The sequence below is a fragment of the Eptesicus fuscus genome, chromosome 13 (assembly GCF_027574615.1).
Source record: "Eptesicus fuscus isolate TK198812 chromosome 13, DD_ASM_mEF_20220401, whole genome shotgun sequence".
NCBI classification, from domain to species: domain Eukaryota; kingdom Metazoa; phylum Chordata; class Mammalia; order Chiroptera; family Vespertilionidae; genus Eptesicus; species Eptesicus fuscus.
Window position 1 is genome coordinate 2,872,174 of NC_072485.1, and position 26,216 is coordinate 2,898,389.

Below are 26,216 nucleotides of genomic sequence, written 5' to 3' on the forward strand. Positions count from 1 at the left end.
CAAGTCCTAGGAGCTCTTCTGCCCAATGAGGAGACCCTGGCTGGGCTCCTGGTGGCCCTGGTTGGGGCTGGTCACCAGAGACCAAGCCATGATTAGAAGCTTGGAACTCTGAGGCTCACCCCCCATTCTCCAGAGAGGGGAGAGGGGTTGGACATGAGTTCACGGATCATGTCTACACGATGAAGGCTCCATAAAAATCCCAGCCAGAGCTCCCAGGAACCATCCACGTGCCAGGAAGACGGCACACCCCTACTCCGCGGGACAGCGCTCCCGCCCTGGGGACCCCCCAGAGCTATCCGGTGTCTCTCTTCATCTGGCTGTGCACCGCATCCTTTATCACACCCTTTAGTATACCACAAACTGTAACACAGTGTTTCTGAGTTCTGTGACCTGTTCTGGCAAGTCATCAAACCTGAGGACAGGGTTGTGGGAACTGTGGTCGGTGTACAGCCGACAGACCCACAGAACCGGGGACTTGGATTAGTGTCTGGAGTGGGGGGCAGTCTCGTGGGACTGAGCCTTGACCTGTGGGTCAGTGTCAGAAGCATGGAGGTCAGAGGAAAGGAAAAGCAGGGTTTCTCCCCAAACAACGTTTCCACTCTGCCTTCACTTTCCACATCCCCTTCAGAGAGCAGGTATTAGTTCTAGATAATAAATGCATGTAATTTTCTTAAGTTAGTTATAAGGGTACATCTGAATCCAGGCATGCTATTACCATACTCCAAGAATATAATCTGAAGCCACGTTAAAGGCAAAGAAAATAAGACCAGGACTTCAGTGTGGGCTCAGGAAGAATGCCAACAGCCACAGCCAGACCGTCTGAACGAGGGCAGCCTTCCCAGGACACAAGCTCTCCCAAAATCTGCAAAACCTTAACGCAAAAGTCCTCGCCACTCACACAGGCATGGACTGAAAAATGACCGGCAAAGGAGCCCCTTGGAGACTGACCAATACCCGACGGAGAAAAGCAAGTGGCAGGTGCTGCAGGGAGAGGTGCTGTAGGGAGAGGTGCTGCAGGAAGAGGTGCTGTAAGGAGAGGTGCTGCAGGGAGAGGTGCTGTAAGGAGAGGTGCTGCAGGGAGAGGTGCCGCAGGGAGAGGTGCCGCAGGGAGAGGTGCTGTAGGGAGAGGTGCCGTAGGGAGAGGTGCCGTAGGGAGAGGTGCTGTAAGGAGAGGTGCTGTAAGGAGAGGTGCTGTAAGGAGAGGTGCTGTAAGGAGAGGGGCTGTAAGGAGAGGTGCTGCAGGAAGAGGTGCTGTAAGGAGAGGTGCTGTAGGGAGAGGTGCTGTAGGGAGAGGTGCTGTAGGGAGAGGTGCCGCAGGGAGAGGTGCCGCAGGGAGAGGTGCCGTAGGGAGAGGTGCTGTAGGGAGAGGTGCCGTAGGGAGAGGTGCCGTAGGGAGAGGTGCTGTAAGGAGAGGTGCCGTAAGGAGAGGGGCTGTAAGGAGAGGTGCTGTAGGGAGAGGTGCTGTAGGGAGAGGTGCTGTAGGGAGAGGTGCTGTAAGGAGAGGTGCTGTAGGGAGAGGGGCTGTAGGGAGAGGTGCTGTAAGGAGAGGTGCTGTAAGGAGAGGTGCTGTAAGGAGAGGTGCCGTAGGGAGAGGTGCTGTAAGGAGAGGTGCTGTAGGGAGAGGTGCCGTAAGGAGAGGTGCTGTAAGGAGAGGTGCTGTAGGGAGAGGTGCTGTAGGGAGAGGTGCCGTAGGGAGAGGTGCCGCAGGGAGAGGTGCCGTAGGGAGAGGTGCTGTAGGGAGAGGTGCCGTAGGGAGAGGTGCCGTAGGGAGAGGTGCCGTAAGGAGAGGTGCTGTAAGGAGAGGGGCTGTAAGGAGAGGTGCTGTAGGGAGAGGTGCTGTAGGGAGAGGTGCTGTAAGGAGAGGTGCTGTAAGGAGATGGGCTGCAGGGAGAGGTGCTGTAGGGAGAGGTGCTGTAAGGAGAGGTGCTGTAGGGAGAGGTGCTGTAGGGAGAGGTGCTGTAAGGAGAGGGGCTGTAAGGAGAGGTGCCGTAGGGAGAGGTGCCGCAGGGAGAGGTGCCGTAGGGAGTGGTGCCGTAGGGAGAGGTGCCGTAGGGAGAGGTGCTGTAGGGAGAGGTGCCGCAGGGAGAGGTGCCGCAGGGAGAGGTGCCGCAGGGAGAGGTGCCGTAGGGAGAGGTGCCGCAGGGAGAGGTGCCGCAGGGAGAGGTGCCGTAGGGAGAGGTGCTGTAGGGAGAGGTGCCGCAGGGAGAGGTGCCGCAGGGAGAGGTGCCGTAGGGAGAGGTGCCGCAGGGAGAGGTGCCGCAGGGAGAGGTGCCGTAGGGAGAGGTGCCGTAGGGAGAGGTGCCATAAGGAGAGGTGCCGCAGGGAGAGGTGCCGCAGGGAGAGGTGCCGTAAGGAGAGGTGCCGCAGGGAGAGGTGCTGCAGGGAGAGGTGCCGTAGGGAGAGGTGCCGTAGGGAGAGGTGCTGCAGGGAGAGGTGCTGTAGGGAGAGGTGCCGTAGGGAGAGGTGCCGTAAGGAGAGGTGCTGCAGGGAGAGGTGCTGCAGGGAGAGGTGCCGCAGGGAGAGGTGCCGTAGGGAGAGGTGCTGTAGGGAGAGGTGCCGTAAGGAGAGGTGCCGCAGGGAGAGGTGCTGCAGGGAGAGGTGCCGTAAGGAGAGGTGCCGCAGGGAGAGGTGCTGCAGGGAGAGGTGCCGTAGGGAGAGGTGCCGCAGGGAGAGGTGCCGTAGGGAGAGGTGCCGCAGGGAGAGGTGCTGTAGGGAGAGGTGCCGTAAGGAGAGGTGCTGTAGGGAGAGGTGCCGCAGGGAGAGGTGCCGTAGGGAGAGGTGCCGTAGGGAGAGGCGCTGTAGGGAGAGGTGCTGTAGGGAGAGGTGCCGTAGGGAGAGGTGCCGTAGGGAGAGGTGCCGTAGGGAGAGGTGCCGCAGGGAGAGGGGCCGCAGGGAGAGGTGCCGTAGGGAGAGGCGCTGTAGGGAGAGGTGCCGTAGGGAGAGGTGCCGTAGGGAGAGGTGCCGTAGGGAGAGGTGCTGCAGGGAGAGGTGCTGTAGGGAGAGGTGCCGTAAGGAGAGGTGCCGTAGGGAGAGGTGCCGTAGGGAGAGGTGCCGTAGGGAGAGGTGCTGTAGGGAGAGGTGCTGTAGGGAGAGGTGCTGTAAGGAGAGGTGCCGCAGGGAGAGGTGCTGTAGGGAGAGGTGCCGCAGGGAGAGGTGCTGTAGGGAGAGGTGCCGCAGGGAGAGGTGCCGTAGGGAGAGGTGCTGTAAGGAGAGGTGCCGTAGGGAGAGGTGCCGCAGGGAGAGGTGCCGTAGGGAGAGGTGCCGTAAGGAGAGGTGCCGCAGGGAGAGGTGCCGTAAGGAGAGGTGCCGTAAGGAGAGGTGCCGCAAGGAGAGGTGCTGTAAGGAGAGGTGCTGTAAGGAGAGGTGCTGTAAGGAGAGGTGCTGTAAGGAGAGGCGCTGCAGGGAGAGGTTCTGTAAGGAGAGGTGCCGTAAGGAGAGGGGCCGTAAGGAGAGGTGCTGTAAGGAGAGGTGCTGTAAGGAGAGGTGCTGTAGGGAGAGGTGCCGCAAGGAGAGGTGCTGTAGGGAGAGGTGCTGTAAGGAGAGGGGCCGTAAGGAGAGGTGCTGTAAGGAGAGGTGCTGTAAGGAGAGGTGCTGTAAGGAGAGGGGCTGCAGGGAGAGGTGCTGTAAGGAGAGGTGCTGTAAGGAGAGGTGCTGTAGGGAGAGGTGCTGTAAGGAGAGGTGCTGTAAGGAGAGGTGCTGTAGGGAGAGGTGCCGCAGGGAGAGGTGCTGTAGGGAGAGGTGCTGTAAGGAGAGGGGCTGTAAGGAGAGGTGCTGTAGGGAGAGGTGCTGTAGGGAGAGGTGCTGTAAGGAGAGGTGCTGTAGGGAGAGGTGCTGTAGGGAGAGGTGCTGTAAGGAGAGGGGCTGTAGGGAGAGGGGCTGCAGGGAGAGGTGCTGTAGGGAGAGGTGCTGTAAGGAGAGGGGCTGTAGGGAGAGGTGCTGCAGGGAGAGGGGCTGTAAGGAGAGGGGCTGTAGGGAGAGGTGCTGTAGGGAGAGGTGCTGTAAGGAGAGGGGCTGTAAGGAGAGGGCTGTAGGGAGAGGTGCCGCAGGGAGAGGTGCCGTAGGGAGAGGTGCCGTAGGGAGAGGTGCTGCAGGGAGAGGTGCCGTAGGGAGAGGTGCCGCAGGGAGAGGTGCCGCAGGGAGAGGTGCCGCAGGGAGAGGTGCCGTAGGGAGAGGTGCCGCAGGGAGAGGTGCCGTAGGGAGAGGGGCCGCAGGGAGAGGTGCCGTAGGGAGAGGTGCCGCAGGGAGAGGTGCCGCAGGGAGAGGTGCCGCAGGGAGAGGTGCCGCAGGGAGAGGTGCCGTAGGGAGAGGTGCCGTAGGGAGAGGGGCCGCAGGGAGAGGTGCCGCAGGGAGAGGTGCCGTAAGGAGAGGTGCTGCAGGGAGAGGTGCTGTAGGGAGAGGTGCCGTAGGGAGAGGGGCCGCAGGGAGAGGTGCTGCAGGGAGAGGTGCTGTAGGGAGAGGTGCTGTAGGGAGAGGTGCTGCAGGGAGAGGGGCCGCAGGGAGAGGGGCCGCAGGGAGAGGTGCTGTAGGGAGAGGTGCCGTAGGGAGAGGTGCCGTAGGGAGAGGTGCTGTAGGGAGAGGTGCTGTAGGGAGAGGTGCCGCAGGGAGAGGTGCCGCAGGGAGAGGTGCCGTAGGGAGAGGTGCCGCAGGGAGAGGTGCCGCAGGGAGAGGTGCCGTAGGGAGAGGTGCCGCAGGGAGAGGTGCCGTAGGGAGAGGTGCTGCAGGGAGAGGTGCTGTAGGGAGAGGTGCCGTAAGGAGAGGTGCTGTAGGGAGAGGTGCCGCAGGGAGAGGTGCCGTAGGGAGAGGTGCCGTAGGGAGAGGTGCCGTAAGGAGAGGTGCCGTAGGGAGAGGTGCCGTAGGGAGAGGTGCCGTAGGGAGAGGTGCTGTAGGGAGAGGTGCTGTAGGGAGAGGTGCTGTAAGGAGAGGTGCTGTAGGGAGAGGTGCTGTAGGGAGAGGTGCCGTAGGGAGAGGTGCTGTAGGGAGAGGTGCTGCAGGGAGAGGTGCCGCAGGGAGAGGTGCCGTAGGGAGAGGTGCTGTAGGGAGAGGTGCTGTAAGGAGAGGTGCTGCAGGGAGAGGTGCCGCAGGGAGAGGTGCCGTAAGGAGAGGTGCCGCAAGGAGAGGTGCTGTAAGGAGAGGTGCCGTAAGGAGAGGTGCCGTAAGGAGAGGTGCCGTAGGGAGAGGGGCTGCAGGGAGAGGTGCTGTAAGGAGAGGTGCTGTAAGGAGAGGGGCTGCAAGGAGAGGTGCTGTAGGGAGAGGTGCTGCAGGGAGAGGTGCTGTAGGGAGAGGGGCTGTAAGGAGAGGGGCTGTAAGGAGAGGTGCCGCAGGGAGAGGTGCTGTAAGGAGAGGCGCTGTAAGGAGAGGCGCTGCAGGGAGAGGTGCTGTAAGGAGAGGTGCTGTAAGGAGAGGTGCTGTAAGGAGAGGGGCTGTAAGGAGAGGTGCTGTAAGGAGAGGTGCTGTAAGGAGAGGTGCTGCAGGGAGAGGTGCTGTAAGGAGAGGTGCTGTAGGGAGAGGTGCTGTAAGGAGAGGTGCTGTAGGGAGAGGTGCTGTAGGGAGAGGTGCTGTAAGGAGAGGTGCTGTAGGGAGAGGTGCTGTAAGGAGAGGTGCTGTAAGGAGAGGTGCTGCAGGGAGAGGTGCTGTAAGGAGAGGTGCTGCAGGGAGAGGTGCTGTAAGGAGAGGTGCTGCAGGGAGAGGTGCTGTAAGGAGAGGTGCTGTAGGGAGAGGTGCTGCAGGGAGAGGTGCCGCAGGGAGAGGTGCCGTAGGGAGAGGTGATGCAGGGAGAGGTGCTGCAGGGAGAGGTGCTGCAGGGAGAGGGGCTGTAGGGAGAGGTGCTGTAGGGAGAGGTGCCGCAGGGAGAGGTGCTGTAAGGAGAGGTGCTGTAGGGAGAGGTGCTGTAGGGAGAGGTGCTGTAGGGAGAGGTGCCGCAGGGAGAGGTGCTGTAGGGAGAGGTGCTGTAGGGAGAGGTGCTGTAGGGAGAGGTGCTGTAAGGAGAGGTGCTGCAGGGAGAGGTGCTGTAAGGAGAGGTGCTGTAGGGAGAGGTGCTGTAGGGAGAGGTGCCGCAGGGAGAGGTGCCGTAGGGAGAGGTGCTGCAGGGAGAGGTGCTGTAGGGAGAGGTGCCGTAGGGAGAGGGGCTGTAGGGAGAGGTGCTGCAGGGAGAGGTGCTGTAGGGAGAGGTGCTGCAGGGAGAGGGGCCGCAGGGAGAGGTGCCGCAGGGAGAGGTGCTGCAGGGAGAGGTGCTGCAGGGAGAGGTGCTGTAGGGAGAGGTGCTGCAGGGAGAGGTGCTGTAGGGAGAGGTGCTGCACGGAGAGGTGCCTGAGAGCCTAGGCCGGAGCCGAGGCGGCGGGATGATGTGCAGGCAGCCTTCTTCCCACTCGCTAAGCCTCTCCCGTGACAGGAGATGCCCTTATCAATGGTGCTACGTGCTGTGAACTCTAATGCTTCTGCTGGACTCCTTTGGAATCAAGACTGTAGAGTCCTGGCTGGTGTGGCTCAGCTGGCGGAGCGTCATTCCATGCACCAAAGGGGGCAGGCTGACTCCCAGTCAGGGCCCATGCCTAGGTTGCGGGGTCACTCTGGTCGGGTGGTTGGAGCATGTGAAGTAGTCAACCAAGCGATGTTTCTCTCTCACAATTGATGTTTCTCTCTCTCTCTCTCTCTCTCTCTCTCTCTCTCTCATGTGAAGTAGTCAACCAATCGATGTTTCTCTCTCACAATTGATGTTTCTTTCTCTCTCTCTCTCTCTCTCTCTCTCTCTCTCTCTCAAAATCAATTAAAAAAAATTTTTTCCAAACATGTAGAAATGCTCTCTTGCCAGAGATCTGGAGGAATACAGGAGGCACAGGTGCTGAGTGAGGAGCCACCTCACCGACAGGAAAAGACACACGAGGGAACCACTGGAGTCCTCACAGAGCCCCCAGGAGGAACAATGCATTCCCCGGGCATCCGTGCTTGAGCTGAGACCAACCCTGGCCAGAGAGGCATCACAGTGTGGTCACCCGGGTGGAGAGTTTGGAGGGTGACATACCTGGGGAGCAGGAAACAAAAGAACTTTTTCAAAGGCCCAGCGGGAATGCGGCAGCCACGGGGCCCCCTCAGTCCCTGGTTCTGGGCAGTCACCGTGGGCGTGATGAGAGGGGAAAAAGCCTCTGTCGCAGGAGCCCGCATTCCAGCAGAAGCGGCGGCCAGGAAGGAGAGGCCGATGAAGATGCTCAGAAGTGAAGCTGCAGACAAACACCATGAAGGAAGTAGACGCGGCATAAGATGGAGAACATCAGTGGAGGGGCCACGGAAGCCCGGCCAGCATGGCTCAGTGCACTGAGCGTCGTCCATGCACCATGCCCGGGTTGGTTGTAGGCTCGATCCCCGATAGGGGATGTGCAGGAGGCAGCCGATCAATGTTTCTCTATCATCAATGTTTCTATCTTCTCTCCCTCTCCCTCTTTCTGTAAGAAATCAATAAAAACATACTTTTTAACATATCTTTATTAATTTCAGAGAGAAAGGGAGAGGGAAAGAGAGATAGAAACATCAATGATGAGAGAGAATCACTGACTGGCTGCCTCCTGCACGTCCCCCACTGGGAATCAAGCCCACAACCTAGGCATGTGCCCTTGACCAGAATCGAACCTGGGACCCTTCAGTCCGCAGGGTGACGCTCTATCCACTGAGCCAAACCAGCTAGAGCAATAAAAACATATTTAAAAAGAAAGGGTCAAAGTGAATGATTAATAAAGAGCCTAAAAACAAGAAAGCAAGTGTCAAGGAAGACTTCTCGGAATGATGACACAGCGGGACCTGTGGGAGGAGGGAGCCTGCAGAACAGCGAGGAACGGGCACTCCAGCAGAAGAGCAGTTCCAAGGGCCTGTGGCAAGCAGCAGCTTGGCCCACCGGGGACTGTCAGAAAGGCCAAGTGACTGGTAGAGTGAGCAAGGAGGCAGTGGCCCCAGGTGCGCCCGGCCAGGGGGAGGGCCAGGTCCTGCAGAGCCCTGCCCACGCCACTACGGGTGTCATGCTGAGCACAAGGGAAGATCTTAATCCTCAGAGCCCTCAGATGGCCCGCTTCACATTTAAAGAGAACACTCTTGTGCTCAGCAGAGCAGACGGGAAAGGGCGAGGATATAGCAGAGAGGCTAACTGGGAAGCTACTGGGCGCCCAGGGAGAGGAATGGGGGTGGGGCTTAGGACGCCGAAGCTTGGGCTGAGCAGAAGAGAGTGCTTAAATAAGAACCTGAGAAAAACATTGGAACTCGTTTACAAGGGATTAAGCAGCGCCAACAGGCAGCCACAGAAGAGTCAGAGGGGTGTAGAGGGCGGCACGGGGAACACGGTCAGGGAATATCGTCAGCCGGTGTGGCTCAGAAGTTGAGCGTCAACCTATGAACTAGGAGGTCAGGGTTCGATTATTAAAAAATAATAACAATAATGTCGAGGCCAGGTGAAGCAGCGGGGGGGGGACCACTTTGTAAAGTACATGATTTTCTAACCACTTTGCTGTACACCTGAAACTAATAGAGAATAATATTGAATGTAAACTGTAATTGAAATTTTTTTTATTTAAAGATAAAACATTTAAGAAATAAAATGAGCAAGGAATGTACAAAACCTACATGAAGAAAAAGTAAATCACTCCTGAGAGACACAAACGGGAAGGAGTAGAATGTTCTTGGACAGGAAGACAACGTCACAAAGACATCTCTCCTCTCCGGGTTCATTCATAAATTGAACACAATTTTTACCAAGATACCAAGTTCCCACATACCGGGCCCTGCCCAGAACTGAAGATCACGGGGAGATAAAACAAACAGGAGAGGAGGGCCTCCCGCCCTGCTAGACCTGAGAACGTAGTACTGAGTCTCGGTGAGCGAGCACACGGTCCCGCTCTGAGCAGACAGCCCACGGGAGAGAAGGGAGACCGGGGGCAGACAGGCAGCCCCCGTGGGGGGGGACGGCGAGCTGCTCCACAAATGGTGCGGGGACAAACCCCGAGGGAGACATAAGCATTTCTCCTTGCAGTAGGGAAGGCTTTTCTAACTGTGATACAACATTCAGAGGCCACATGAGAATGGGCGGATACATTTAACATGAAATTAAAAATCTCTCCACGGCAAACAAACAGAAATCTCATGCTATAAGCAAAGCCCAGGGGTTAATGAGGGTGAAAGAGTTCTTTCCCGCCCCCAACAGGCCTTCAAACCATCTGAATTATAAGCAAAATTTGTGTGTCCAGGCCCATAATTCATGACAATTTCAAAAGAATCTTCACCCCCAAAAATGGCATAGTGCTTCGAAGTGCGGGCCCTTAAGAAGACCGGGCGTGGTGCTCGCTTCGGCAGCACCGTGCTAACTGGAACCATACAGAGGAGATCAGCATGGCCCCTGCACCAGGATGACACCCAATTCGTGAAGCGTTCCTTTTTTTTTTAATAAAAATTTTAACAAATAAAAGAATACTGGGCATGGGTTCCAGCTGTCCTGCTTAGGAGAACTGTGTGACTGCAGAGAAGTCACTTAGCCTTTCTGTGCCTTGGCTTCTTCCTCTGTAAAACGGGGACAATAAAAGTACCTAACTCATGACTTACTATGAGGAAGTATAGAGAGTTCTTACTGCAGAGAATGCGTAGAATTTTGTTTTTATGGCTATTAATAATGTTATTGTTGTTTAAAGAAAAAACACTGCTTTAGTTTGTTCTTAAGAAATTGAGTTTCCCCTGGCCTCAGCACACACTGCATTTCGTAATATCCCGTACTGTATTTTCATTTAAATTAATCCCTGGTCTAATCCAAGGCCAGCACTTTTTCTAGAAAGGTCAGACGGTGAATATTTTAGGCTGTGGGTCATATGCTTTCTGTCACGACTTCTCAGCAATGCCCTTGCAGCATGAAAGCAGCCACAGATTATAAATGGACAAGCATGGCTGTTTTGTATATAAAACTTTATTTATAAAAACAAGCAACAGGCCCAGCCAGCATGGCTCAGTGGTTGAGCATTGACTGATGAACCAGGAGATCATGGTTCAGTTCCTGGTCAGGGCATGATCCCAAGACAGGGGCGTGCAGGAAGCAGCCGATCGATGATTCTCTCTCATCATTGATATTTCTTTTTTTTTTTTAAAGGAGATTTTTTGTGTTTTTTGTGTTTGTTTGTTTTATTGATTTCAGAGAGGAAAGGAGAGGGAGAGAGAGATAGAAACATCAATGATAAGAGAGAATCATTGATTGGCTGCCTCCTGCACGCCCCACACTGGGAATTGAGCCCACAACCCGGGCATGTGCCCTGACTGGGAATCGAACCTTGACCTCCTGGTTCATAGGTCGACGCTCAACACTGAGCCATGCCAGTCGGGCTCATCATTGATATTTCTCTCTCTCTCTCCCCCTCTCCCTTCCTCTCTAGAATCAATAAAAATATCTTTAAAAAAAAAAAAACAAGCAACAGACCAGTTAGGCCCATGGGCTATAGTCTGCCAACCCTGATCTAAGCCAAACAGACTGAGCAGCCCTGTGCATAGACCATCTTGGCATCAGAAGAATGAACTTAAGTCAGAGCCGATTGCTGCCCTGGAAGAACTATTGCAGCACACGCCAGGCCTCTTACCTTGCTCACTGGGGATGTAGGTCTCATCATAGTCTTCCTCCAGGACCAGCTGGTCTCCTATGCGGATGGGTCTTCCAGCCATTGCTGGTCTGGGCTCCAGGCCTACGCAAAGAGAGAATGAGTGCCCCAGCTTAGACGAGACCAAGTCGGAGCTGCATCATGGGCCCCTCGGTCCAACCAGACCTTGCAAGCCAACCTCGCTGGGAATGTGCCAGATGCCGAGGGAACCCGGGCCTCCCAGCTCTGTCCCGGGAAAGTTCTCTGAGACACATCTGCCCACGGCTTGCTGAACCCTCGGTGACCACAAAAGATCTGAGAACCAGACTCAAGAGGTTGGCTTCCTACCCCTCAAATGGAAAAAGAACGAACAGCATAGGAGCCCGGCTGGAAGACCCTAGTGACCAAAATAACCAACAGCACACAACGCACACAGCCCCACACACACCCGCCAGGTACCAACAGCCCCCATGTCACACCGTCTCAACAAGGGCCCTATTTACAGCCAACAGTGCCCTCGGGGAGCTCACCCTCCAGGGAAGGCAGTGCACTCAGCCGCAACAGCAGTGGAAAGCACGCCTGCTCTGAGCACGAGGAGGAGCGTGGGCGCCAGGTCTGAGAGCGGAGAGCCACGCCAGGCGCGGGAACACCACGCGCGACCGCTTCTGGAGCTGGGAGCCCGCGCGTGGCGGGGGCAGAGGTGGGAAGCAGGGTAAACCGTGTTTAAGAGCCTTGACTCTGCCCTGTAGCAAAGGGGGGTGGGGTCCCTGTGGGCTTCAGTGAAAGAGAGTGACACGGTGCCTTTCTTTAGGATGAGAGCCCTGGCAGGAGTGGCAGGGCTGGATTGGAGAAAGGAGACTGGGCTCCAGAAACCACTGAGGAGGCTCCATCCAGGTGAGAGGCGATGAGGCCTAAAGCAGGGCAGAAGCAGCGGGAACGGAGGGGAAGGAGCCGATGTGAGGGTTGCGCTGATGTTAACAGGACGAGGACGAGAGAGGGAAGAGGGGAGAGGAGTCCGACTGGACTCCAAGGTTTCTAGCTTTGGGGGCGGGACGGTGCCAAAGTCTTCAACTGCCAAGCTGGCGCCATTTTGGAACTGCTCCTTTCCCGTCCCTGTAACCACCTCGGCACCCCAAGGTCACGCCACCCTCCCGGGCGGCAGCACCTACACTGACACCCGATAACAGAGACAAGCCGCCCTGTAGAGTAGCTGCTGCAGCCCCTACTGACTGTGTCCCCCACCTGAGGAGGCGCCAGCCACAGCTGCAACCAACAGCAGTCTGAGGAGCAGGTCCTGACCTCTCCGGCGGCTGCCACTGTCCCAGAGGAGTGGGCAGGACACCCCTGGGAGCAGAAAAAGCTGTCCGCACAGGGCTGGGAGCAGCCTGCACCGTGTGCCCAGGAAATGGACAGGCCTGGTCCTTCTGAATCTGCTCCAAGATTCCCAGAGAGGAACCCTGATCCATGGCGTGGGATCCATGAGGGGCCATTACCGAGGACCCTCTGCAGCCTGACAGCTGAGGATGGGCAAGCGAGGTGTCTGGCCTTAGGACGCACAGGGAGCAGGCTCTGCACCTCTCACTCGCAAGGCACCACTGAGCAGCATGGCAGGAGGGCAGAATGGTGAAAGCAGCACCTTCTCCCCTGCAGGCCTGGGCCCCCGGGCACTGGCCTCTGCCACAGGAGCCCAAGGACGCCTTGTGGACCTAGGGCTCAGACTCTACACACGCAGACTCTGCAAAGGCAGAGCCAGAAAGACCAAGAGCAGCGCACATGGCCATGGTCTGGGGTTAAAGGAGTCTAATCCTCGGAGCTGCGAGGAGAGGGGAAGGGAAGATCTCTGAGGAGGGAGGAACCAAGGGCGGCCTGAACAGCAGGCTGAGAATTAGTCACTCCAACAGGCGGTGATCTATACAGGCCTTGTGTCAGCTACTCAGAGAAACTCTGCATCTGAGAAATGTTACCCGCCCCTAGACACATCCCATCTCTAGAAAGCACGGGCAGGTAAAATCTCTGTCCTCGCAGCCAAGTGCCTAATTAGCTATATACATAGTTATCCACGTTAAACTATTTAAAGGTCAGAAAGGTCCTGGAAATCTGAATTCATGGATCACATAACTGTCAAACAAACCTGCCAGAAAAAAATTTTTTTAAAGTGTGGGTTATTTTTTACCGTCTTTCCTCACCTTGCCTAGGTCCAGAAAAGAGTGGGCAGAGACAGAGCCAAAAGAGCAGGAACTATCGAATTGAGGAAGGTGGTGGGAAGAGAAACCATATTTATTTAATGGCTACCAGAGATCATTTACTCATTCGAGCACTGTGCAGGGAGCTGTGTTTATTATGGCTGTGATAAAAGCCATTCAGCAGCTACTCCCCTGGGCTATGGCCTCAAGGAGGGTGACAAACATCCCAAAGTCACAGATAAATGTACAATTATAAACGAGGTCAGAGCTTTGGAGGAAATGAACCTGACTTAAAGCCTGTGCTGAGGACTGAAGGACAGGTACGTATTCACTGGACAGAGAATGGAAAAGGTGTTCCAACAGAACCAGCAGCACGTGCAAAGGCCCAGCGACAGGAAATCACACCAAGCAAGCAGCAGCATGGCTGCAGATGCTGCTGGGGACTTGGGTGGAAGCCACGCCATGCCGAAAAGTGGGCCTTCATAATAAGAAAGCCAGGAAACATGCTTTTTTTAGATATGCCTTCTGAAAAGGTCACTCTGGCAGCCACTGGGAATGCAGACTGGAATGGAGGCCAGATTAGAAGGGAGAAAATCCAAGGGGCTGCAGAGAGATTAATAAGAAACCGAGAGGAGGAGAAACCAAGATGGCGGCACAGGTAAACACCTAAACTGCCTCGCACAACCACTTCAAAACTACAACTAAAAGACAAAACGGACAGCATCCAGAACCACAGGAAGGCTGGCTGAGTGGAAATTCTACAACTAGAAGGAAAGAGAAAAGCACACTGAGACTTACAGGAGCTGTGGAAGGCAGAGGTACGGAGGTACACGCGCAGAGAGAGCTGGCAACTGAGTATGCGGCTGGCTTTCTCAATCAGGAGGGAGACAAAAGCTCCCAACTGCTCTGAACTCCAGTTCCAGGCGAAACTCTGGGGACCCAGACTCATACAGGGAGAAACTGGACTGTCTGGCATCGGGTGGAACTCGAGGGCGGCTTTCTCTCAGAGGTGCTTGGAGCGATTACCGCGGGACACTGAGACCCAGGGGCCTCTTAGGGCAGGGCTGATGGGAAGCCATCACTGTTTGCCCCACCCTGTGATCCCGCCCCATCCAAGCTGTGCACAAAGGCTTTTGCATATGAATGGCCTGGTCCTTTGAATTTTAAACTTACCTACAGCTGAGTCAGAGAGACCCAGAACATCCAAAAGAAGGCCTAAGGCCCTACAGCAGCTTGCACTGCTTCACAGCTGGGCCTCATCTGGGCACCTCCAAACCCCAAACAAAGAGAGGAATCTGCAGATCTCTCCGTAGCTCCTGCTGGGTGGCCTCAGGCAGAGACTAAATTAGCACCTCCTTGGAGATCCAAGAGCCAGTGTACCCAAGGGTCAGAGGGGGACCATCCAGATTACAACTCCTCAGATCTATAAGGGACACACTCAGGGGGCAGACTCAGTGAGCACCAAAGCCCCACTGAAGCAAGTCTTGTCTCATAAGGGTGTCTCCAGCACAGAAGTTCTCCCAGCATAGACACAGCTGATCCTCACAGCCAATTGGCCTGGAGGTCAATTCCTCCCAGTGATACCAACAACAATCAAGGCTTAACTACAACAAGACTGTGCACACAGCCCACAAAGGGGTGCACCAAGAGTGTCCACCTCAGGTGACTGGGGAGGCTGAGCCATTGGGCCCTATAGGACACCTACCACAAAAAGTCACTCTATCAACTCAGGGAAGCAGCCAAAATGCAGAGACAAAGAAACAGGACACAAATGAAAGAAATGGAAGAAAGCAAACGACTGCATATAGAGTTCAAAACCAGTTATAAGGTTTTTCAAGAATTTTCTAGAAAAGGCCAATAAATTTAGCAATACCCTGGAGGATGTGAAAAAGGACCAACTAGAAATTAAGCATACACTGACTGAAATAAAAAATAATATACAGAGATCCAATAGCAAACTAGAGGATCGCAAGAATCAAGTCAAAGATTTGAAATACAAAGAAGCAAAAAACACCCCACCAGAAAAGAAGAAAGAATCCAAAAATATGAAGATAGTGTAAGGAGCCTCTGGGACAACTTCAAGCGTACCAACATCCAAATTATGGGGGTGCCAGAAGAAGAGAGAGAGCAAGATACTGAAAACCTATTTGAAGAAATAATAACAGAAAACTTCCCCCGCCTGGTGAAAGAAATAGACTTACAAGTCCAGGAAGCACACAGAACCCCAAACAAAAGGAATCCAAAGAGGACCACACCAAGACACATCATAATTAAAATGCCAAGAGCAAAAGACAAAGAGAGAATATTAAAAGCAGCAAGAGAAAAACAGTTAGTTACCTACAAGGGAGCACCCATACGATTGTCAGCTGATTTCTCAACAGAAACTATGCAGGCCAGACGGGAGTAACAAGAAATATTCAAAGTGATGAATAGCAAGAACCTACAACCAAGATTACTCTACCCAGCAAAGCTATCATTCAGAATTGAAGGGCAGATAAAGAGCTTCACAGATAAGAAAAAGCTAAAGGAGTTCATCACTGCCAAACCAGTATTATATGAAATGCTGAAAGATATCCTTTAAGAAGAGGAAGAAGAAGAAAAAGGTAAAGATAAAAATTATGAACAACAAATACTATCTATCAACAAGTGAATCTAAAAATCTAGTGAATAAAAAATCTGATGAACAGAATAAACTGGTGAATATAATAGAATCAGGGGCATAGAAAGGGAGTGGACTGGCAATTCTCGGGGGGAAGGGGTGTGGAGGGTGTGGGAAGAGACTGGACAAAAATCGTACACCTATGGATGAGGACAGTGGGGGGTGGGGGTAAGGGCAGAGGGTGGGGTGGGAACCGGATGGAGGGGAGCTATGGGGGGGGGGGGGAGAGGAACAACTGTAATAATCTGAACAATAAAGATTTATTTTTAAAAAAAGAAGAAGAAAAGAAAAGAAACCATGAGCTAGTATAGGTGAGAGGTCGCGATAACCTGGACTACAGGGGTAACCGGGAAGATGAGATGTCCAAGATAGCAGCCCGAGATCTGCTACTCCAAGTACATGGCACGGGTCCTAACATTCCCTTCCAAGCTGAGACTGCCAATCGTAGTAGCCACATGACTTCAGGACCATCAATGATGTCCTCTACGTAGCACTTACCAACAGATGAAATGTGATGAGTTCTACTTGCCACCAGACCCGACACCCTCAATGAGCCATAACAATTGTAGGAAAGGGGTCATCCAATTGCACTTATCCATCTCCTGCCAATCCTAGAATCTAGAGAAAAAAAAGTGGCTCATATACCTCCTCCAGGCAGCCCTCCCTGGCTAACCTCAGCCACTCCCATGAACGCATAACCTCCTCAGCAGTAGGACACAGTTTTCATGTGTTCATAGGCATATTACTCCTAATATTACTTTTTTCATGGGAATATGTTCCCCTCCCTGTTAACCACAAACTTATGAGAGCCAGGCCTCCTCCTTCCTCTGCATTTTCTGACCAAGCCCAAAATACGGTATATAAACTGTAGAAGCTCTGTCTGCTATAAACCACTAACACAGAACCAAGGAATCTCAGAATCAGAAAACCTGTAAGACCTTTGGTCTAACTATCCCTCCCATGCCAAAATCGTCCTCTCTATTCTGTGACAGACAGCATAGTGGTCCAAGGACCAGCTTCGGGGCCAGAAACACCTGAATTCAAATCCCAGCTCTCTCCCTTACCAGCTATATGACCGTAGGCAAATGAGGCAAGGCCCTTCACCTCATGTGTATAATGGAAACACTCATGATAATCTACATCAAAAGGTTGTTTGAGGATGAAATGAGATACTTCTTATAAAATACCTAGCATAGTCCCTGGTACACAACACCTGAGCAGTTTTACTGATGTTACTGCCAATTCCATAGTTATAGAGGTACTAGACGAACCATGCACCAGAGGGATCCCTCGGCCTGGCCTGCGCCCTCTCGCAATCCAGGACCCCTCGGGAGATGTCAGACTGCCATTTCAGCCCAATCCCTGCAGGCCAGGCCGAGGGACCCCACCAGTGCATGAATCTGTGCACAAGACCTCTAGTATGCATATAAGATCTTTGGTTAATCTCTTCCCGCCCTCCCCCCACCTCCTTCCCTCTGAAATCCATCAGTCTGTTCCATGTTTCCATGCCTGTGCATTGAGCATTTGCCCCCTGGTGGTCAGTGTGTACTATAGCTACCAGTCAAATGGTCGAACAGTCACTTAGGCTTTTATATATATATAGATTAGAGGCCCCAGTGTACAGATTCACGCACTGGTGGGATCCCTCAGCCTGGCCTGTGGGGATTGGGCCGAAACTGGCAGTCCAACATCCCCTGAGGGGTCCCGGATTGCGAGAGGGCGCAAGCCAGGCCAAGGGACCCCACTGGTGCACGATCAGGGCCAGGGAGGGACCGTGGGAGGACTGCAGGGCGAATCCAGCCCGTCTCGCCCAGTCCTGATTGGCCGGACCCCAGCAGCAAGCTAACCTACTGGTTGAAGCATCTGCCCCCCTGGTGGTCAGTGTATGTCATAGCAACTGGTCAAACAGTCGAACAAACAGTCGGACACTTAGCATATTAGGCTTTTATTATAGTATATAGGACTAGAGGCCCGGTGCACGAATTCATGCACAGGTGGGGTCTGGCCAGCCTGCCCCGATCAGGGCCAATCAGACTGGGCCAACCAAGAGAGGGGCTGTGTGGTTGGCCGGCCACCCCACCGCCTGGTCGAACTCCCAGTTGAAGGGACAATTTGCATATTATCCTTTTATTATATAGGATTAACTATGAAAAGGTCTTGCCCATATTAAGCCAAAAATCAGATCCTAAGAAGTTTCCTCTCATTTCCCTGGGCATCGGTTACCTTCCTAATGTTGCTGATTTGTCAGCATGGCCAACAGTTTGTACATCTGAACACTAACAAAACATGCACACGCACATGCCTACGCACACACACGATTACAGTTCCCTGCATATTTATTCCTTCTGATCTGCTTGAACAATTTTAAAGAAAGTTCACTATAGGGGAGAATAAATTACTGGAGAAGACTTTGGGGAGAAGGCAGAAGACATAGAATTGATTATGTAGTGGCAATGAGCACAGGTCTTAGAACATTCTTGGATTTAATCTCAGCTCTACCACTGACCAGCAGGGCAAGTTGCCTCAGTTTCCTCATCTGTAAAATGGGGATAATAACAATATCTATCTCAAAGGGTTGTGAGAGATATGATTCAGTAGATGTAAAATACTTAAAATATATTAAGATCTCAGTAATTGTCAGTCGTTGTAATTACAATTCACTTCTTTAAAATTTTTTTTATTGTTGAAAGTATTACAAATATCCCTCTTTTCCCCCCATTGACCCCTCCTCCCCACTCTCGTCCCCACCCCAGGCCTTCACAGCACTAATGTCTGTGTCTATGTGTTATGCATATATGATCTTTGGTTAATCTCTTCCTGCCCTTCCCCTTCCTTCTGAGATTCGTTAGTCCACTACATGCTTCCATGTCTCTGGATCTATTCTGTACAATTCACATTCTTAAAGGCCTAATTTTACATTGTTCCAGAAGACAAACCCAGTACGAGGGAGTATTAATTAAGACCATTTAGCCCTAGCCGGTTTGGCTCAGTGGATAGAGCGTCGGCCTGTGGACCAAAGGGTCCCGGGTTTGATTCCAGTCAAGGGCACGTACCTTGGTTGCAGGCTCCTCCCCGGCCTGGGCCCTGGTCGGGGTGCATGCAAGAGGCAAGCAATCGATGTGTTTCTCTCACATCGATGTTTCTCTCTGTCTCTCCCTCTCTCTTACACTCTCCCTAAAAATCAATGGAAAGTATCCTCAGGTGAGGATTAACAACAAAAAAAGACCATTCAGCATTCAATAACCAGCTACTAAACACCTAGCCTGGGTCAAGCACTGTGCTCACTGTTAGGGCTACAAACCGGGTTAAAAATGGGCTTGAACTCCAGCTCAGCTTAGTTGGGAAGCCAAACACGTACAGACATCTATATATATAAAAGTCTAAGCGACCGTTACGACTGGTCAACCGAACGACTGGTCGACCGGTCACTATGACGTGCACTGACCACCAGGGGGCAGACGCTCAACGCAGGAGCTGCCCCCTAGTGGTCAGTGCGCTCCCACAGCCAACCTCCCTCGGCCGGCCAACCTCACGTGGCCCCTTCCCCCAGCCAGCCAGCCCCAATCGGCCTGATCAGGGCGTCCAGCTAACCTCCCATGGTCCCTCCCCCTGCACTGGATGAGACGGCCCCAATGATCGCCGAATAGGCCGATGGACCCCACCCGTGCACGAATTCGTGCACCGGGCCTCTAGTGATCATATAAAATGTTAAGCACATTAAGGGAAGTAACAAAAGACAATGGGGCACAAAAGGGCAACTAAGCGTACTTTGGAGAGGGAGTAGGGGGATGTATGGCAGAAGCAGCAGCGTGCACAAAGGCTGGGCAGGAAAGAATACGGGGTGCAGAGAATTCATTGTGACAACGAAAGTTTATAATCACTGAACACTGCCTACATCCCAAGAACTGCACTAATGTTTTACACACATCATCTCACCTTATCCTCTCAGCTAGGAAGAGATTATGGTCATTTTTCAAATAAGGAAACTGAGTCTCAGCAAGGTTTAAATCAGTGGTTCCCAATGGGCACACGCCCCATAGGGGGGCAATTTTATTTTTAAGGGGGGAAATTCGAGAACGAGTTATTAACAGTGAATTTTTTCCATTTCTTATGGTTCTAGGGGCCTCATATACAGTCTATTAATATACATTGTGACATATTTATGCATTTCAGTTCTCTGTTTTGAAACTTTGTTATTTTTTCATGTCACTTCATACTATTATTTTCTTAACAATTTGTTAGTGCTTTCTCCCTCAGTACTTCACCTGTCCTTTCGTTCTTTTATTTTTCCCTTTCATGGATGCCATGTTCTTTGGAAGCCTGCTTAGACCAAGTTAATGGCCTTCTAGGCTTCCTCCATGTGAACAGGAGCTCACTTTTTGAATAATAAGAATTCTATGTCATGGGGGTGGGGGCATCAGGATTTTAGAGATGCTTAGGTGGGGCGTGGCCAAAAACAGGTCGGGAACCACTGGTTTAAATAAAACACAATTTGTCCAAAGGTGCAAGCTAGTCAATGGCACAGCAAAACCTGTGCACACCCACGTGCATGCGATTCCAAAGCCTGAGCCCGAACCACTCTGACGTGACCAGAGTGCAAGGGACGGCGGAAGGAAGGAGCACCGGTAAAGGACTGCGTCCGGTGCCTGAGGAGGAGTCGTCATGGGATTCACGTCATCAGGACAGCTGTGGAAGCACTAATTCGAGGAGGGCAAGAACAGAGGCCGAGGGACCACGGAAGCAGTTACCCTGAAAGCACAGGCAAGAAGTTACGAAGTAAAGTAGTGGCTGTGAGAATGGGAAGGAAGGGCCGGATTCCATGGAGAATAAATTGACTTGATGTCTTCACCGAAGGAGGGAGAGAGAGGTGGGAAGCCAGAGCACTTAAGCCAGTATCCTGTTCAGGGATATCTTTTCATTTCCACACCTTGCCAACAGCGCACCTAGCATGCCACCTACAAGAGAGGAAATTCCCAGCAAACGTTTGCTGCAAGTACTGGAGGAGTTCCAGGTGCAACTTGGCTGTGAATGGTGAAGTCCTCCACTGAGACAGGAAGAACAAGAGGAGGAACAGATCTGGGGACCAGGAAGGCTGGGAAGGTGCAGTTGGGGATGACCAGTAAGCAGATCTAAACAGATCTGAGCTCAGGAAAGAGGCCTGGTTGGAGGCATAGTTAGTGGGAATCACCATTACATAGGTGGTAACCGAACCTCTGGGTGAAGTCACCCAGAGCTGGCTGTGGTGAGTAGAATGGAAGGGCTGCAAAGGCAACTGAGGAAGGCTGTTAGAAAAGCCAGGAGAGCCCTGGGGGGTGGCTCAGTCGACTGGAGCCCCCAGGAAAGGTTGCCGGTTCAGTTGCAGGGTCCATTCCCAGTCAGGGCACAGACCTGGGTTGCAGGTTCAATCCTGGGAGGCAACCAACTTATGTCTCTCTCTCTCTCTCTCTCTCTCTCTCTCTCTCTCTCTCTCTCTCAAATCCATAAAAACATATCCTTGGATGAGGATTAAAGAAAAAAAATTAGGAGAGAGGAATCTTGGTAGCCAAGCGAGGACAGTAAAAGGTAGATGTTTTCAAATCAATGCAAGGAAAGTTAAAACCAAAAACTTTCTAACTTCCCAGCTGCCGCAAAGCGGGAAGGGGTCTGGCTAACCCTAGAGTCGGCCCCCGAGGAAGCGTTCCCACAAGAGAGGCATCCACGCCAGGCTCGCAGGCGGCCTTCACACCGAGCAGGGCAGGTCTACGAGCGCCGCCAGCTCTCGCCGCCCGCGCCCGGCCACCGCAGCCCCGCCCGGCCCGGCCCTCGCCGCTCCGGGGGTCCCGGCAGATGCACTCGGCCCGCCTGCCTTTCTCGCTTCTTCCTGCAGTGCCCGCCCACGCTCGTGCACACCCGCTCGTTGGCACCCGAGGGTGCCTCGACTCTCCCGCTCCCTCCTTTCCCGGTCCCCCGAGCCCACCTACGAGGACGTCCTCACCTGTGCCCCACGCCAGAGGCTCCGGGCGAGGGATCCCGGCTCGGCACAACTTCCCAGCACCACCCCGGCTCCCCCGCTCCCCGCTTCCAGGGACGCCGGGGTGTTGCCCTGCAGCGGCCCACAGCCACTTCCGGGAAGGGTATCAACGTCGGAACTGAGAGTCCCGCCTCTACCCGGAGTCAATAGGTCGCAGAATGAGAGCTCTGACACTGGATTGGTTAGGCGTCCTGTCGGATCACGGAAGGGTGCTGCACCTTTCCCATTGCACAATGGGAGATGTAGTCCAAGATAGTCCCTGTGGCTCCGCAAGAGGCTCAAAGAAAGCTCTGAATTTAGATATGAGGGGAATTCCTTCCCAGTCAGGAAAGGTGCATTCACTGCATTTATAGTAACATGAATTAACTAATTTATTCCTCATCACTTTTTAGTAGTGTGATTAATATCAGGTGAACAATGCACTGATCATAAATAATCAACCCATCAGCCTTTAATAAACAACAGAAATGTGAATATAAGGTAATAGAACACTCAAACCCCCTTCCCCGCCCCCCCCCCCCAAAAAAGAATGGCTGCCTTGTGCTCTGATTAAATCAATGAGCACCTGACATGGAGTTAAGAGACTAGTTTCTACTGTTCATCTTTTCATCAGAGCATGGGCTCAGTCTGCATATCTGCAAAGTGGGGTAATATCTGTCCTAACTATTTTGAAGAGACTGTTTAAGAGGAAAAAGAGTGACACAATGTATAACCCCTCCGCACCCCCTATTTGGCAGAAGGGTTGCTACTAATATAACTCCAAAGAGCTTTAGTTTTGCTTACACAGAGAACAAAAATCTTTCTCTCATATGTTCTCAACCTCCTAGAGAAGGTTCAGAGTGGCAAAGACAACTCTCGCCATTATCAATTCGAAAACTGGGGAACAGGAAAGTTAAGAGATGTTACTATAACCGGAATCGAGGTTCTGCTGCCCGCACCATGAAAACCAAACTCCTGAGACAGATGCTGGTGAAACGGCAAGAGGTCTGAGTGCTGGGGGACTCTTGCCCCAAAGCCCATCTCTGCATCTTAGTGCAGGCAGAGGTTTTTCTAAGGAGGAAGGCAATGCAGAACAAAGAGATCAGGGGAGGGGGTTGGAAAGTCCTCTGCGTGCAGGCCAGCACAGTCCATTCTGATAAGGATCTCGAAACTGGTCAAGTGATGGTCTGATGTGCGTCCTCCTGGTTCTTCACCATTCTGGTTCTGTATCATCCACATTCTATGGTTGAAGGTCAGCCAGTCTCCCAGAACTGGGATAACTGAAGACCAGAGTCTGCACCTTCTGAAGTTAGTGCCTAGGATTCTTACACAAGCAGGCCGTTTCTCTACGAGCTACATATTAGTCAGCTTTTATGGAAACTGTAAAAAATGGTGGCGTGGGTTACATACAGTTCCCCACGGTTACTTTATGGTTGAAAAGGAGAATGGCACCCCTGGAGGAGCTCCTGATAAGGTCCATTGTGGAGAGGCGTCTGGCTCTCCAAACCCCCGAAACTAGTCCCACGCCACTCAGGGCTGATTGCAGAACGAGGAAACCAGGTTGCTGTTCCTGTTGATCCCCAACCAGATTCCCAGAACGTAGTCCTCGTGTTTAACTTTAAACCTTGCTGCGGCAGTGCTGCCTGTGCTTCCTGTATTCTGCCTGCACGTGACAAATCTTCCTCCCCCTTCCTGTCCACTCTCCTCAAGAGTCTCTCAGAGAAGCCGGAGAGACCCGACTGGAAGGAACTCGAAGGGCTCACCAGTTTACGTCAAAAACCTTGCACAAAACAGGGATTCAAAAAACCTTTTGTGGACTTGGTGCCTATGTTTAAGAACTTGCAATCAATTTGGTTGACTTTAATAGCCGCCAAAACTCTTAACTTTTGTCCCTTAGCATGTGTCCCTTGCTCTGTCAAGGGGAGAACTAATAAAATAAGGGTCATTGTGGAATTGATGGGATTGCCTCACACAGATAAGCAATTTGCATTTTATCAGGTTTCCCTATAGGTTTGTACTCAGGAATGCAGACCAATTTTTAACTGCCCTCAGGCTAACATAATTAAGAAAGCAAGTCTTTGGGGGGAAATAACACAAATGACACACCAACGCATGTGCTGTGACATGCCCAGTAAGCGAAGAAGAGACGGAATTTCACACAGCAGGTTTTCTTCTCCAGTCAGGGATGCTTAGGGATGATTTTTCAAAGACAGGGGAGGAAAAAACCACATCAGTCTCAAATTTTATGCCCTACCCCCAGGTCAGAAACTCCACTGTTAAAACATTTATTCTTGTTTCATGCTATTTACTTGTAATATACAAAATAACCAACCACATAATAAGAAAGAAAAGCACTCACTAATCCTGCCGTTTAAAAAAATTATATAAAGATGTGAAATGTTCCCTCTACACTTTCAATCCACCCTATCTAACACTGCAAGCTGCCCATCCTTCTCCCCTCTGCTTTATTTTCCTCCATACAGCATGTCACCACCTGAAATACTGTATATTTACTCCTTTATTGTCTGTAAGCTGCATGAGGGTGGGTTTTGTCCACTTTATTGTTGTATCCACAGTGCCTAAACAATGCTTAGAACGTAGTAAGCACTCAAAAAACATTGGCTGAATGAATGAATGAGTGAATGATTGGCTGAATGAATGAATGAGCAAATGAAGGAAGACATGAATCCCACCCTTTGGAGGATTCCACTTTTGGTTCCTGTCTATCAGACCTTTTCATGCTTATGTGGGTGTAAATTTATACGCAGACATGTATATGCACAAGTGCATACTTTTTAATTTTTATAGAAATGAGGTCATAATGTACTTACTATTCTACAATGGGCTCTTTGTGGGGTTTTGTTGTTGTTGTCTTAAAATATATTTTATTGATTTTTTAGAGAGGAAGGGAGAGAGATAGAGAGTTAGAAACATCGATGAGAGAGAAACATCGATCAGCTGTCTTCTGCACACCCCCTACTGGAGATGTGCCCACAACCAAGGTACATGCCCTTGATGGGAATCGAACCCAGTACCCCTCAGTCCGCAGGCCGACGCTCTATCCACTGAGCCAAACCGGTTTCGGCTACAATGGGCTCTTTGCAGTTAACATGTCATAAGCAGTTTCCAAGGTAAATTTCATAAGAAGTTACTTCAGGCCTGGCCGGCGTGGCTCAGTGGTTTGATAGTTCAATTCCTGGTCAGGGCACATGCCCAGGTTGCGGGCTCAATCCCCAGTGGGAGGGTGCAGGAGGCAGCTGATCAATGATTCTCTCACATCATAGATGTTTCTATCTTTCTCTCCCTATCCCTTCCTTTCTTAAATCAACAAAAATATTTGTTTTTGAAAGAAGTTACTCTATTCTGTTGTTGTTGTTAATCCTCACCCGAGGTATTATTTTCCCATTGCCTTTCCAGAGTGGAAAGGAGGGAGGGAGGGGGAGGGAGACAGAGAAACATCGATGTGAGAGAGACACATCAATTGGTTGCCTCCAGCTGGCTCCCCAGCCAGGGTGGGGATTGAACCTGGTATGTGCCCTTGACCAGAAATCGAACCCTTGACCCTTTGGTAAGCGGGCGAATGCTCTATTCACTGAGCCATGCCAGCCAGGGCACTCCATTCTTTTCTCTTCTTCTTTTTTTAAACATATTTTAATTTATTTCAGAGAGGAAGGGAGAGGGGGAAAGAGGGGGGAGGAGAGAGAGAGAGAGAGAGAGAGAGAGAGAGAGAGAGAGAGAGAGAGAGAGAAACATCCATGATGAAAGAGAATCATTGATCGGCTGCCTCCTGCGCACCCCACACTGGGGATGGAGCCCGCAACCTGGGCATGTGCCCTTGACTGGAATTGAACCCAGGACCCTTCAGTCCAGAGGCAGAAGCTCTATCTGCTGAACCAAATCGGCTAGGGTGGCACTCTATCTTTATAATTCTTTCATAGCATTCTAGTCAATGAATGTCTCATTCACTTATTGATAATCACTTATTTTGTTTTGAAATACTGTTATTTTTGTATAGAATTCTAGAATTGACATTGCTCAGAGTATGTTTTTTACATTTTAATAGGCATTGCCAAATTTCTCTCTAAAAACAGAAAAATTTTTAAAAAAGAAAATAATAGAATAATTTACAGCCCAACCAACAACTTCACACCAGTTATTACCAATATGAGAAGCAAAATAATGAATAATTATGTTATCTAAATGTTGATTTAATTGCATTATTTCACTATGAATGAAGTTAAACTTTTTTTCATGTTTATTGACCATTTGAATTTCTTCTATTAATTCCCTGTTTATGTTATTTATTCATATTTCTGCCAGGTTGTTTGGGGGGGGGGTTATTAACTTCTTGTATTATAGAAATAATTTTGTCTCTCTATTGTGTGCCAAATGTTATCTTCTAGTCTGTGACTTCTCTTCTAATTTTGTCCGTGTACTTTTTCTCTGAAGTTGTAGTACTAATAACATTAATCGCCACCTCATTTTGTGCGGTGCGTGTGCCTTTATTCCGCAGGGCTTGGCAAAATGCCTGGCGTACAGTGGGTGCTTAATAAATGCAGGATGAAGGACTGACAGAATGCGAGGTCGGTACCACTCTCTGCTAGTGGGCCCTCCCGCCCCGCCGAGGCGAGGCCACCTTGCCCGCCAGGTGCTGCAGGGTGGACTCCAGCTCAGCAGAGGGCATCCCAGACCCCTCACCAGCCCCGGAAGCTGGTGCTGCCCGGGAAGACTACACTTCCCAGCGATCCCACGGAACAGCGAGCCCTCGGCTTGACAGCCACCGCCACAAGTCTTTCCGC

At 51.9% G+C, this 26,216-nt stretch overlaps 1 protein-coding gene and 1 non-coding gene across 2 annotated transcripts in view; one reads left to right on the plus strand and one right to left on the minus strand.

The window, feature by feature from the left end:
* The window catches only part of CEP164 (centrosomal protein 164), an 89,442-nt gene extending 67,922 nt beyond the window's left edge, over positions 1–21,520 (minus strand). Inside the window, exons 1-2 of the mRNA XM_054725275.1 lie at positions 21,403–21,520; positions 10,590–10,691 (exon numbers count right to left, since the gene is read on the minus strand). Coding sequence (XP_054581250.1) covers positions 10,590–10,671 — 82 coding nt within the window. The 5' untranslated portion in view covers positions 10,672–10,691; positions 21,403–21,520. The remainder of the gene's footprint in view (positions 1–10,589; positions 10,692–21,402) is intronic.
* Positions 9,312–9,414, plus strand: LOC114234636 (U6 spliceosomal RNA). Its single transcript, XR_003620838.2, has one exon. It is a non-coding gene; the product is annotated as a U6 spliceosomal RNA (small nuclear RNA).
* Positions 21,521–26,216: the final 4,696 nt, after the last annotated feature.